At 37.9% G+C, this 13,163-nt stretch overlaps 1 protein-coding gene across 2 annotated transcripts in view; it reads right to left on the reverse strand.

Annotated features, from left to right (window-relative positions):
• Nucleotides 1-815: 815 nt before the first annotated feature.
• Nucleotides 816-13,163, reverse strand: part of khdrbs3 (KH domain containing, RNA binding, signal transduction associated 3) — a 153,023-nt gene continuing 140,675 nt past the window's right edge. Inside the window, exons 8-11 of one of the 2 annotated variants that reach the window (XR_014772098.1) lie at nucleotides 13,026-13,078; nucleotides 7,310-7,449; nucleotides 4,354-4,408; nucleotides 816-2,250 (exon numbers count right to left, since the gene is read on the reverse strand). Coding sequence is in view for 1 of the 2 variants with exons in the window: in XM_084739726.1 (XP_084595852.1) it covers nucleotides 7,358-7,449; nucleotides 13,026-13,078 (145 nt within the window). In the remaining variant the exon portion in view is untranslated. Of the gene's footprint in view, nucleotides 2,251-4,353; nucleotides 4,409-5,904; nucleotides 7,450-13,025; nucleotides 13,079-13,163 lie in introns of those variants that run through there. The other variant, XM_084739726.1, reaches the window with a different exon arrangement.

The raw sequence follows: 13,163 nt of genomic DNA on the forward strand, positions 1-13,163 counted from the left end.
GCTGCACGCTCTAAAGGTAACAAAATCTCCCATCCAGCACTCCTAAGTATAAAAAAACGAAAACCCAGTTTCAGTGGCGACCAGTGGGCACTCCAGGAAGTTATTGGTCCTCACCAAGAAATAGTCAGTCATATAGTATTACTGTCTGTCTGACTATTGGATGTAGACTGTGGGTATCCTGCCATTAGCTGCCTATTTCAGGCGGCATTCACTATCTGCGTTTCCCTGTCGCTACAGGAAGCAACACCTTACATGCTGGAAATATTAACTTAGCACCTGGTCGCTGACAGTATGAACGTAAACAAGCTAGCAGCTGATACTGACACAGCACTGTGGTTTTAGTTTGCAAGACTATTGAGCCTATTGCCTGTTAAATTGGCTTTTAAAAAAATGAGACATGGTATGCTAAATAGTGCGCTTTAAAGGTGCTGGTAGGCAAATTTTATAACCATTGTACAGTGCTAGGCTAATTATTTTCTGTTTCCAATCTTTATGCTAAGATAAGCTAACTAGCTGCTGGCTACATATTTACCGTACAGACATGAGATTGGTATCAATCTTCTCAACAACCTCCAGGCAAAAAGGCCAATAAGCGTATTTCTTAAAATGTGAAACTGTTCCTATAAGAGTTTAAACATTTGCTCAAACATTCAACAAGCCTGCTTCAACAGGACTGTATGGTGTGGTCTAATCACATCTGACTGACAACACGAGCAAAGGACCCCAGAACTGTAATCACATTTAGATGCAAAATTGCAAAACTCTGATCGGTATGCAGAAATACGCATTACATTTTTTCAGCTGATCCGCTACAATCAATGACAAAGTAAAGGACAAATAGTCAAAAAAAAAAATCAGGAACCTCTCTTTGAAAAGAACCACAATAGTTCAAAAGTTGGTGGAACATAGTGTGTTCATGTAGGGCCTCTTCATTCGTAGTAAGAAACAGATCAAGAAAAAATGTTTTCGTGGTGAGATTTTGTACAAGATCCTCTGAAGCCTTTTCCAAAACACCTCCAGTGGTCCCTGTACGTTCATGACCCATCGATCTGTAGTCTAGGGTTGAAATGGACTTGTCTCCCAGTGACAGATCACTACATCCTCCTTTGTATGCATTCTTAATCAAATAAGCTGCTCTTACTTTATTAACTCGGACAAGCTTACTTCAGATAAGCCTGACGTTTTAAGCCACCTCAGAGGGGGAATCAGCCCCCGGAGGTGATGAGAGTTGACTCTGAGAGCCCGAGATGCAAGCTTTAGGTCGCTGTGTTATTGTGTGAGGCTTGGCCCGAGGCTCCGGAGAGAATCACTTCCTCTAATGGAAAACTATTGTCTGCCACTGAGGACATACAACTGTGTGGAATACGGATCAGCCTATCTGGACTTATGCACAAGACAGAATGAAGCTCTCTATCCGATAGAAAGCTATTTTGGAATTGTAATATCCACTCAAGTCGATTCTGATTAAGCAATACATCTGGAGTAGACTGTACTCTCGCGTGTGGCTGGGTGGCGTTTTCTAGCATTGGGGTAGGTAATGCACACAGAAAACCAAAAAACAGCACAAAAGAAGAAAAACTGCTACCTTTTCTAGTGTACTGCCTCATATTTTAATGGGACTAAACATCAAAAACTGTCATAACAATGCAACAATAAGGCACTTGGTGAATTATTTATTCACTGGAGCGGATTGGATATAGGTTAATGAGCGCAAGAATATGAGATAAGAGACGTCTTTGCTAGAAATATGATGTCATTCCCTAAGCATGTTGCATTATTTATTTACTCGTCTTCCCTGGTAGGCAACAGTAAACGTCTAATGTACGCGTTAGAGTAGCTGACAGAGGAAAGACACAGGGCAGGTTCACAGTCAGTTCATAGCACTCCTGTGTGTATGTAAAATGTATACAGAGCCAGTGAAGCACTGAAGGAAATATACTCCGACAGATCGTCCCAGAGGATGAGGAATTTGCCTCACGGATTTCCTCTCACCCTCCCTTTTTTTTCCAGAGAATGACGATGTGTGATACATGTATTTTTTTCCAACACCGCTCTATTTTTTTTCCCGCATCTTAACAGGTTACTCCATCTCGTCCCCCGCAGGATTCACCTCGGTCCGGAAAATTTGAAAGTCCACCGCCTGGCCAAGGGCGGACTCTTTGTGGAAGCTGGGCGGCCTTTTCGGGATTTGGTCTGACATTGTGTGGGCTTGGATGTTTAGAGGGGAGCTCGAGTGGGGTTTTTTCAAGTCTATTAAGAGAGGAAACAAGAGAAAGACAAACAATATGAGCTTCAAAAAAAATGAAAAAAGCAAAGCAAAGAAGGGGATTTTTAGGAGAGTCCTTTTAAAAGATTCTGGTACCTGCACTTCAAGGTTTCTTTTGGCATTCAGGCATTATGTTTTTCTACTTTAATACAAGCACAGGGTGTCATTTTTAAACTGCAGTAACAGGGATCCTGTTGTGGTTCAGATGACACAGAGTGCGTTTATAGACTAATTGCATAGGTGCAAAGTGAGGTGGAGAGTCCAGCGGGACAGGAATCCCCTTGAGGGGAATGTGCAAGGAGAGCTGAGGGTCGAGCTGCCAAACTAGGTGCGATTCTGAAGGATTTCACAAGCCCGGGAAAAATATTTTCAACATTAAATACCCGTCAAGAGAACATCAAGTTGCCTCAAAGTCACATTAATATTTGATATGTCATGATAACACTGTGTCCTCTGAGGAATATTTCATTTTGTACTTCCAAAGGGTTTTCAATGCAACACCCAAACAGGTTAGGTTTGGGTCAGGCCTTCATCTGAGAGGATTTCTGCTGTTGGACTGTTTGCAGCCCCAGCCCTCACTCTAACCCCTTTCCCTTATCCTTATATAAGTGCGTATATTGCATGGTTTAGACACACACTTTTTCATAATTGAAAAGAGTTAAATTGGGCTAGTCTCCATTTTTCTTAGAAACTTTTCAGGGATTTGCAAAGGTTGCCTGATCCAACCTTGAAGCATAGACATCCTATTTAAACCGATTTTTACATGCACAAAAACACAGACACGCAAGACAACACATGCATCTTTTAATCACTGGAAGATTTGTAAAATTAAACTATTTCCCACTTTTCTGCAGAGTTCTTTGAAACTTTACAAACAGATCCAACTGAACTTTTTTATATATTTGACCTTTATTTGATCCCATTCAGTTATATTGCCATATTTACTTGTGCAAAAATCATCAGACATCCTAATCTCACTCCTCATACTTCAATTTTTAGATAATTGCGTATGAACGTAAAAATTAATCTGTTGACTATTTTTCTGCAGATTTCTTGGAACCTTTTGAATAATTCAGGTTCACCTGTTACAACCTTTAAGCATTTAATATTTTTGACCTTTATTTGATCATATAATTCAAGTATATTATCATATTAACTTGCGTGAAAATCATCAAAAACATCATAGCTTGTAGTTTTTTAATACGTAGGAACCCTAAAATGAAGCTATTTCCTATTTGTCTGACACTTCTTGGAACTTTTTCAAGAATCCCTACAATCTCAAAGTTTTTTGACCCTTGTATGACCCCATATATATACTATATTATCATGTCTAGATGCAATGAATTATCAGATCTAATCTAATAATAATCAGAAGACCTGTGAAATTAAGCTATTGCCCATTTATCTGCAGGCTTATTGGAACCTTCTCAAGAATCCCCTAGGGTTTCCAGATCAAACCTTAAGCAGTTAATATTTTTGACCATTATTCAATGCCATAATTTCAGTGTATCATTGTATTTACTTGCATACAACTCATTAAAGTAATAAAGTAAGGTTCACTGTTCTTCAGCTGTATTGTACTTGAGATTAATATGTATGAACACTAAAATTAAGCTGTAGCGCGTTTTTCTGCAGAGATCTTGGAATCTTTTCAAGAACACTTAAGTATTAAATATTTTTGACCTTTATTTAATCCCATAATATCAGTATATTAACATACATAACTTACACAAAAATCACCAAAGTGGGCAGAGTTCTGGGAGCCGTTTCAAGAATATCTCCAAAACCTCAAAGCTTTTTGGCCCTTTTTTGACCCCATATGTCCATTATAACATTGTGTTTACATGCAAGAAACCATCACAGACTTCAGAGACATAACACACATATTTTAATAATTAAAAGAACTGTGATATTAAGCTATTGACCATTTTTCTTGCAAGCTTTACATGAATCCTCCAGGGTTTATCACGTCCAACCTTGAAGCTTTCAATATTCTTGAACCTGATTTGACCCCATACTTTCAGTATATATTATACAGGAAAAACATCATGATGAACATCAGATACATAGTGAAGAAAACTACATACCTTTAGCACCAATGAGATAGTTGGATGGATGGCCTGGTGTAACCGGGACGTCAACCTGGAAAGGAATATAAATAGCACTATCACCATGCAAGTTCCTCACATCAATATATTTTACAATTAATATTGTGAAGACAAATGCCAAGACACAATATTTTATGGTTCAATTATTGTAACAGAGGATATATTTTATCAAAGTCTTAGGATAGTTATTTCACTACACAGTTCGTTGAAATATTACTGCTATTTATCATACTTTTTTACAGTTTTTAGTTACAGATATCTAATTATTCCCAGCTTTGTGGCTAGATTACGGACTTAACAGAGACAGGAAAACATATTACATTTAAGTTTAGAGAGGTTTTATGTCCAACTACGTTAGGGTTAGGGTTAAACTGGGTCAGGTTGTTTACCTTGTGGGACGGAGGTCTTTTTAAACAGCTACTGCCATCCTCTCTCTGCGGAGGTCAGCTGGGGGTCATTTAGAGTCTCTTTAATGGACGGGGCAAAGGCAGGCTCTTTAAACGACTGGGAGAGGGTCACATGACCGGAGGAGAACAGAAAGAGCAAAACAAGAAGAGAGAGCAATCCCACCCCTCCCGCTGTTACTGAACCGAACATGGGCTAGAGGTCAAGGAGGCTTTGATGCGGCGCTACGAGCCGTTTCTGTCAGGGTAAACACTCAGAGAGTTAATGTGTGTTTACTGATGATGCTTGACGTGATCAGCGTTCGCTTCACATCGAATTATATGAACAAACAGAGTGGAGAGAGTTTCAAGAGCGGCGATGCCGTTATCGCTAAATCCTCCAAATCTCAGTCGGAGAGATTTCCTACAAAATGCATCACATGGCGTTCAAATACAAATAGGAAACCATTCTTATCAGATTACTAAGGTCAGTTACAAGGGCGCAAACAGCCATTTGCTGTTTGCACTGTTTCTGATTATTTTTGCTAATGCCATTGTCACCACTTTGGATTTTATGCAGGAACATATGTTCTTTTATTTTGTTTTTCACTTAGTTATGGCGATATACATTTTGTTTTAATCCATTACAGGATTCAAAACATATCAATCTTTTTCATATTGGTTTGTTAGTTTAAATTATAAGGCTTTTTTATGAGTCCATAATTATTCTCTCCAACACAAGGGTTTTCTTTCAAAATGTTTATTCAGCATCAACAAAGAAGAAAATATTAAAGGGCTTACATAAGCTCAAAATCAATATAGTTGAACAAATCTCTAGATGGAAATGACTACCAATTCACCAGCATGTGATTTAGTATCCTAAAGTTGATTATTATGCCTACAAAGTCAGAAAAGTACCTTGTATTAAATCAAATAATGACATCAAAATTACTTATTTAGAGCATCTTAAAAAAAAAAAAAATCACAAAAATTAAATAGCTCCTGAACTTTTTTGCAGCTCCGGTCGTTTCGGTGTACAGAAAGTATGAGCGTCTATTTATAGATGTATTAAGGTGAATGTTTTGGGGGGCCAGAATCATGAACACAACTACATAGGCTATTTCAGAATAAAACAGCTGACAATATCCACAGTTGCACACCATGCTTTTATAAGCCCTTTAACACTAAAGAACTATTATTTTACAAAAAGGAGGAAAACAGCAAAACAATGTGTATACAGTATGACTTTTTCTCTTTTTCAATTTTGTAAATGTTTCATTTACAAGGGACACAAGTTCACCAATTACCCCTCAGAAAAAATATCTACAGTACTGCACTTTCCTAGAACTAAGCTACTACATTTTAAAGTGATCAACCACGCAGTTCAAGGTTTGAAGAGTAGAGGGTGATAAATTAAAGGGATAGTTTGGGTTATTTTAAGTGGGGTGAGGTATTATCCATAGTCAGTGTACTACCTACAGTAGATAGTGGTCAGCGCACCCCCAGTTGATCTCTGTCCAAATGTGCCCAGCAGTTCACTTGAGCTCACTTTGATTCCAAAAACCCAACACAGAAGAAAAAAAAAAAAAAACCATCCTGTCACTGTTCTCTGGCTCTGGTGGCTCAGATGTGTCTGGACATGTCCAATACTGCTGGATGGATCGTCCATGTTTCAGGTAATTTTTAGGTCAAAGAAAACTTCTTTTTTTTTTTTTTTTATTTTGAGACCAAATTTTATACACTTTTTTTTTAATCATTCAAATTTGCTTGAGTGGTTAATAACGCATTTCTGCGGTGTGACAAATTCACAACACATTATTTATTGTTGCTTTACACAAACTCCCATGTTTTGGAAAATAAACTTACTGATTTTAGCTATGGAGTTTGGTTGGTTTGAGGAGAGTGATAGTTGTCTTATATAACAGTGGTCTCCCATCTGAAAAGGCTGTCTGACAACAAAGTAAAGCAGGAAAAATATGCTATATATAGCATACACTTAAACTGACACTGATTATTTTAGGTGGATCTTTTTGGAAGTGGCTAAAATATGTTTTGCCACAGTAGTGCATTGCTTTGCTTCTGTGCTGGTGCCCCCCTCTGCTTCTCTTAACTGGAGGCATCTATTGTAGCTAAAACACTGACTATAAATAAGTGCTTCATCACCCCACTTCAAATATTCCAAACGATACCTTTAAGTTGCACTGGCAGCTGTGTAGAAACATTGTATCGACAGCTTATAGTGAGTCACTAATCATTACCAAGTAGAATAGCTTGATACAATGTCATTCTTCACAATCACATAGCTGAGAGAGAAACTTAATGTACTATGGAGTCTTTCTTAATCTCAACGTCCAGTCGATTTCTCCTGGAGGAAAGGATAGATTACCTCAACTGCTTTACACATTTTACCCAATAGGAGTATGTTTTGTTTTTTTTTTAATCAGGGGGGATGCCGTTTTTGAAAACTCATTCAGTGTCTCACTATCCTGTATTATTTTGCGGTTTAGTTTTCAATTCTAAAAAGGTGGGAGCGTCCATAAAAAATCCATTACTTGGGTTGAAACAGCCATGAGGACTCAGGTGTGGGTTGTATAAACAGTTCAATATCTGGAGTATGGCTGATCTCTGTACACTCCCTTGGTTGTTCGTGCTGACGGTGCCTTGCCGCGACTGTTTGCCCACTCTTCCAGACCTGAAGAGGAAAAGGAAAAAGAAACAGATGGGGAGTGATTACAGAGGCGGCGCACTACTCATTCATTTAGAACAAGCCGTGTAAGTCTTTTTAAAGCTCTATGCAAATATTGTAAATACGCTCCCGTGGATGAAAACAATGCGGCAGAAAGTTGCGAGCACTCCAAGTGTCTGGTATCGACGGCGCTCGGTTCATAACAAAAGCAGCTGGGGATACAAGCAGCGACTCTCACCAAGAAGCTTGACTTTCACCTGGAAGGATGCATCTCGGATAATTGAATGAGAGGATCAAATAGCTACTTGAAAAGGACCCGTTTAGTGGCTCCCAGCAAAAAGGTCACAATTACCATTAGCCCAAATCAGCCCCTGTTCACCCCCTGGTACTGTCAATGTGAAAGTGCCAGTATCGATGGCACCCTTTGTCTGATCTTCAGCCAGCGCTGAGACTTCCCTAGAGCTGAGGCTCACAAAGGGTTGTTTTTTTTCTGTGTACAGCCTCTCTGCTGGCAGCACATAGCCAATACCCCTTAATTAAACCTGTCACCCTTTCACTGACAGTCACTTTGAAGAAACAGACCAAGGTAACCTTGTGTTTCGAGAACAAGGATGCACATCAACGCTGTTTATCTGGTATTCTTTGAACTGTCGCCCTTTTTCTGTGCGACCCATGTGGCAGCGCTTTTTATTTTATGTGGAGGCATGCAGCACTTTAATGAGTTGAAGGTGCTTAGTTCTTCCACTTGTGTGGTCAGAAAAGTTGGGAAAGTTTTTTTTATTAGCTTCGGCTTCCACAAAAACACATTCAAATCTCTAAAGCATGAAATGAACGCACATAGATCTTCAATATATTATCCTCCAGATGCAGAAGAAATAACACATAATATGACATACAGTTGTTTTGCCAAATGAGTACTCATATGTACATTTTAAAAGACATAAAATTCTCATAACAAAGTCCATCACTTTCAATCTATTTCAAGACATTAAAAAACATGCAACATAAATTTCTATAACGCTTTAGCACTGCCAGCCTGCTCTCACTCCCAATGCCTCATATGCTTCCGACTATGACACTCTCAATACTCCTCTAGCGTCAGTCCTGGAGTTGTCTCTCTCGCATTATGTTTTGGACGTACTGTTAAAGTCATGTGACGTAATATGTAGTGTAAGAAAGTTCGCATTTAAATGGGTGAAACAAACACAGGACTTTCACCCAGGAGACCGGGGTTTGCGTTGTGAAACCAAAAGTTAAAGTTGCCTTCTTTTCATCTTCTGGAAGTTACGTTATGTTACGTATGTTATGTTATTACTTATTTTAAAGGCAGAATATGCAGCATTGTTTCTGAACGCACTGTTCAAAGTAGGCTGGTAGTAGTGAGAACAAAGCAGTGAATCAGTGAAGTAAAACATTATTTTCTGATTGTTTCACAGTGGTCACATTAAGAAGCATAAATAAACAGGCCCACAGCGCCGCCCAGTGCCTGATATTGTGTGAAAACATCTGAAGTGATCCTCAGTCTGCTCTGCCTCTGTATGTGTGCCGTAATGAGAACAAAGCAGTTGATCAGTGAAATAAAATATTATTTTCTGGTAGTTTCACAGTAGTTACATTCTAAAGCATGATCTTTTTCTAATCCTAGCAGTAGTTTTGTTTCCTAAAACTGAGCCTTTATTTTGAAAGTCTATCTGGACGTTGGATATTGCTAACTTTACCAGGGAGCCCTGCACTTACAAAGCTGAAGCTAGGGAGCACCTACAGTGTCATAGTTTGATGTATAGGACCACTGACCAATCTGCCATATTTGACAAGTTGGGAGTCAAAATGTGTTGCGTTAATTAAAAAGTTAACTAATTACGTAATCAGTTGCTCATTAAAAATGTTCAGAAACATTTACATATCATACATAATAAATTTAAGTATTGTTTCCAAGAGCTGGGTTCTATTTGGAGCTCAGCAGACAGAAAAGCACAAACTAATCCATCACAATCCAAATCAACGCTGTGTGTTTTGCACCTACATCAGAACAGATTTGGTTTTAAATAATCAAAAGCTACACATCAAGTCCAGAGTCTGAATAACTGATATAAAGAGTTTATTTTGTAGTTTTTCTGTTCACACACATACTCCTTCAGCTGTACAGCGGCACGGTCGACTGTACTGTTCTCTGTTAGCTCTACTATCATATCAAGTGCACTCTGCAGCAAATACGACCTTGGCCCACTTTTGACTGTATCTTGTCAAAAGCTTGTGACACAGTATTGTTGAAAGGTATCTCAGTGGTGTTAACTTTGTCTGAACTTTGTGGCAACTGGATCTTTTTACACCTCTTTTTTTTTGAGCCAAAGACCAGTCACTGAAAGTGGCCTTAAATAGAAAGCCAAATGTAGAAACACAGTACTGTGGCACACACATGCTCGCCAACATTTGGGTGGGTTGTTAGTAGGTATAGGAGAAAAAATCAATTAATTTTTCTGTATAACTACCACTTGATCCGTCAATACAATGCTAGCATATAATGGGAATCCCGACTGATGCGCTGACAGAAATTAGTATCATGCTCAAATTATCTTAACAAACTGATCAATTTCACTCGCAATTTTAATCACAGTAAGACGTAATATCGAATTGCAACACTTGCAGAATCACAATACATATCGTATCACCACACAAGTATCGTGATAGTATCAAATTGCGAGATAAGTGTATCGTCTCAGCCCTCGTTTTTGCTGCTTAAGTTTTAGTGTATTATGGCATCATATTGCAGTTTAGAGGCTTTGTTAACTGTGGAAGGGAGTACATGTATATGAAAGGCATAGTGAGAAGATTTGCTATTTCTATATAGTTGTTCTTAGAGGCTGCCATTGGATCAGATTATCCGTGAAATCAAGTAAAACTGGCCTGTCTTTACATTTTACTAGGCAAAGTTACAGTGAGTAGTACGTGAAAGAAACAGGAGGAGATTTTTCTTTGGATAATTTAAATTTTGATGTTTTATTCTGCGGTTAGTAAGGTTAATTTTGTCCACAGGGGCCTCCAAAATCAACACATTGAGAAAGTTCCTTGTGGCCACTTTAAGATGAAGAACTTATGAACACTTATCTTCATATAAGCATTCTGGCATACGACATTATATTCTGCTAGTAAGCTGCTGGCTGTTATCTTGTCAGTGCTTTTGCATATGCTGGAAATGTTAAAAAATTAATATAAAGTCACATTTAATCTTTTCTTTTCACACACACACTCCAATTTTATTCAATGTGTCCAAAGACTTAACAGTGTTGATCTCTGTATTTATGAATGGACTTTTGCTGAAGGTGAGACATGAGCACCCTGACTACAGTAGCTTCTTTGGGCCAACTGAAGTGCTGGTTCTTTTTCATGTGCGATTTCAGCAGTTTTAGTGAAGTAAAAGTAGATCTAAAAGTGATTCTGCAGCTCCACTATCAGCTTGTTAAAGCCTCCCTGCTTTTGACACTTTCTTTTCTCCTCTGAAGTGAGGGAATCATCAGTGCCCAAGGGCAGCACTTTTGTTTTGCAACCTAAATTCGAACATCTCTGAAGTCAAAGTTTCTGTTAGTAACGTTTCTTTTTTAACCAAATAAAAATTTAAAACATCATTTAAAATTTAATACTCTGACCGATTTTGTTTTTTGTTTTTTGTAATTTATTTGCAGCTGTAACTAAAAGGATGACTTGTTTGTGAATGGGTCTTGGTGTTTAGGGCATGGCTGTCTCCCAATGAGCAAATGAACTGAAGGAGTAAAAGATCTGAAGTGTGAATAAATCCACAGTTTCTGCAGGTTTCAACAAGTTAAATTTAAGACTATGTAAGACATTTTCAAAATCACTCTGAATGCAGTTAAAGACCTATTTCAAGTCCATTCTAAGGTTGCAACTAACGATTATTTTCATTATTGATTAATCTCACGACTACACAATTAATCGATTAATTATTTAGCCTATAAAATGTTAATAATTGTAAAAAATATTCATCACAATTTCCAAGAGCACAAAGTGACCAACAGTCTAAAAACCAAAGGCTCTTACCGTCATAAATGACAAAGAAAAGAAGCAAATCCTTACATTTTAGAAACTGGAACCAGCATGTGTTGATATTTTTGCTTGAAAAATGACTGAAACAATCAATTGATTATCATAAAACAATCTTCTTTCCATTGATTAATTAATTGTTGCATCTCTAGTCCATACTGGCAAAAAAAAAAGTACTAAGAATATGAAGGAAAATCAAAGTCCAAAACAGCTCAATAATGTCTTCATTGCATTTATGTGACTGATGTTTAGCTACTGTGTATAAAATCCAGAGCACTCCTGCTTTTAAAGGTAGAATAAGCAGGATTTGTCAGTTGCTGTTTGTAAACGCAACAGACAGATAGTTGATAGTTGGATCTAATTCATAGGACATAATGCGTGGACATTTTGGGTTGGTAAGGCATCTCTACCGTAACAAATAACGAGACATGGTTGTCTCAGTGATCTCTAAGGGCGAGGTTTCTGCAGGTGCAAGTACACACATTTGATGGGTCATGGGCCATGATTGAGAGGGATTATTTTTTTACGAGATGCATTGTTTTTTGGGGAAAATCGTGTGTAGTTTGCCTTAAATGTTGAAAGAGGAAACATTGTTAGTGCAGAGAGGGTCAGGCTGGGGCTGGACTTTGTGCACGATCTCCCTGAAATTGCACCGAATGTAACGTTAACAGAAACAATTTTAACTCATTACTTCTACAAGGAGCTATGTTCTTAATTAGAGGAGATTCTGACAGAATTACACAGTTTGTATTAGTGTGTATTGATTCCATTATGGCTTTGTTTGTAGCTGTTACAGCACGATCAATAACAATTTTTCCTAAAAAAACATATTTAAAAGAGAGATTGAAGTTAATGGAACTTTATAAATTCATAATTTCATGATTCGTTACATTTTTAAAAACCTGTCAAAATCATCACATTAAAACAACAACAAAAGATGTAATTTGATGGTGTCATAAGGAAGCATGGGATCATGGGAGTTGTTTTCTTCACTGTTAAACAACCACCATTGCAGATAGAAATGTATCCGACTTGACTCAGGCAGAAAGCACGTTCATGGATGAGGTAGGATTTAAGTTTCTTTCACATCAACTTCTTTCCTGACTCGCTGCTGTATCCGACGTATCTCGTGTTTTCCCATAAATTATACCAACAAGCTAACAACGGCTAACAGGAGACTTACAGACAGACAGTGTTTGAACATTGTTGGAAACATTTGGAATAATGGCAGAACACAACCTAAAGTATAAAACATTAAATGCGGAAATGTAACAGCTTTAATGTTATAGCTTTAAGACATTTTAAGGACTAAATTTCGGCTCACTGGATCTTAAACTTTTTGAGGACCTGCAGAATCGAGTAAATCACTTTCAGCATGTTTATTCTGAATGTTTCTAACACAGCCCACAATTACCCAGATGCTATGGCAACTGAGGTGAAGATGGCAGTGCAGAGGCAGGAACTAGAAATTGATATTCTGACAATTGACACAAGATATACTGAAGGAAGAGAGGTCAGCAACTCACCATATGAATCATATGATTCTCCGCTGTGTCCATATTCATAGTAGTCATCTGAGCTGTAAACACACAGAACAGGGAGGTGTGAATAAATATGAAATATGAGAAAATAAGAAATGGAAATTGCAGCTATCAGGAAAGAAA

This window comes from Lutjanus erythropterus, chromosome 16 (assembly GCF_056507025.1).
Source record: "Lutjanus erythropterus isolate fLutEry1 chromosome 16, fLutEry1.hap2, whole genome shotgun sequence".
Classification (NCBI taxonomy): domain Eukaryota; kingdom Metazoa; phylum Chordata; class Actinopteri; order Lutjaniformes; family Lutjanidae; genus Lutjanus; species Lutjanus erythropterus.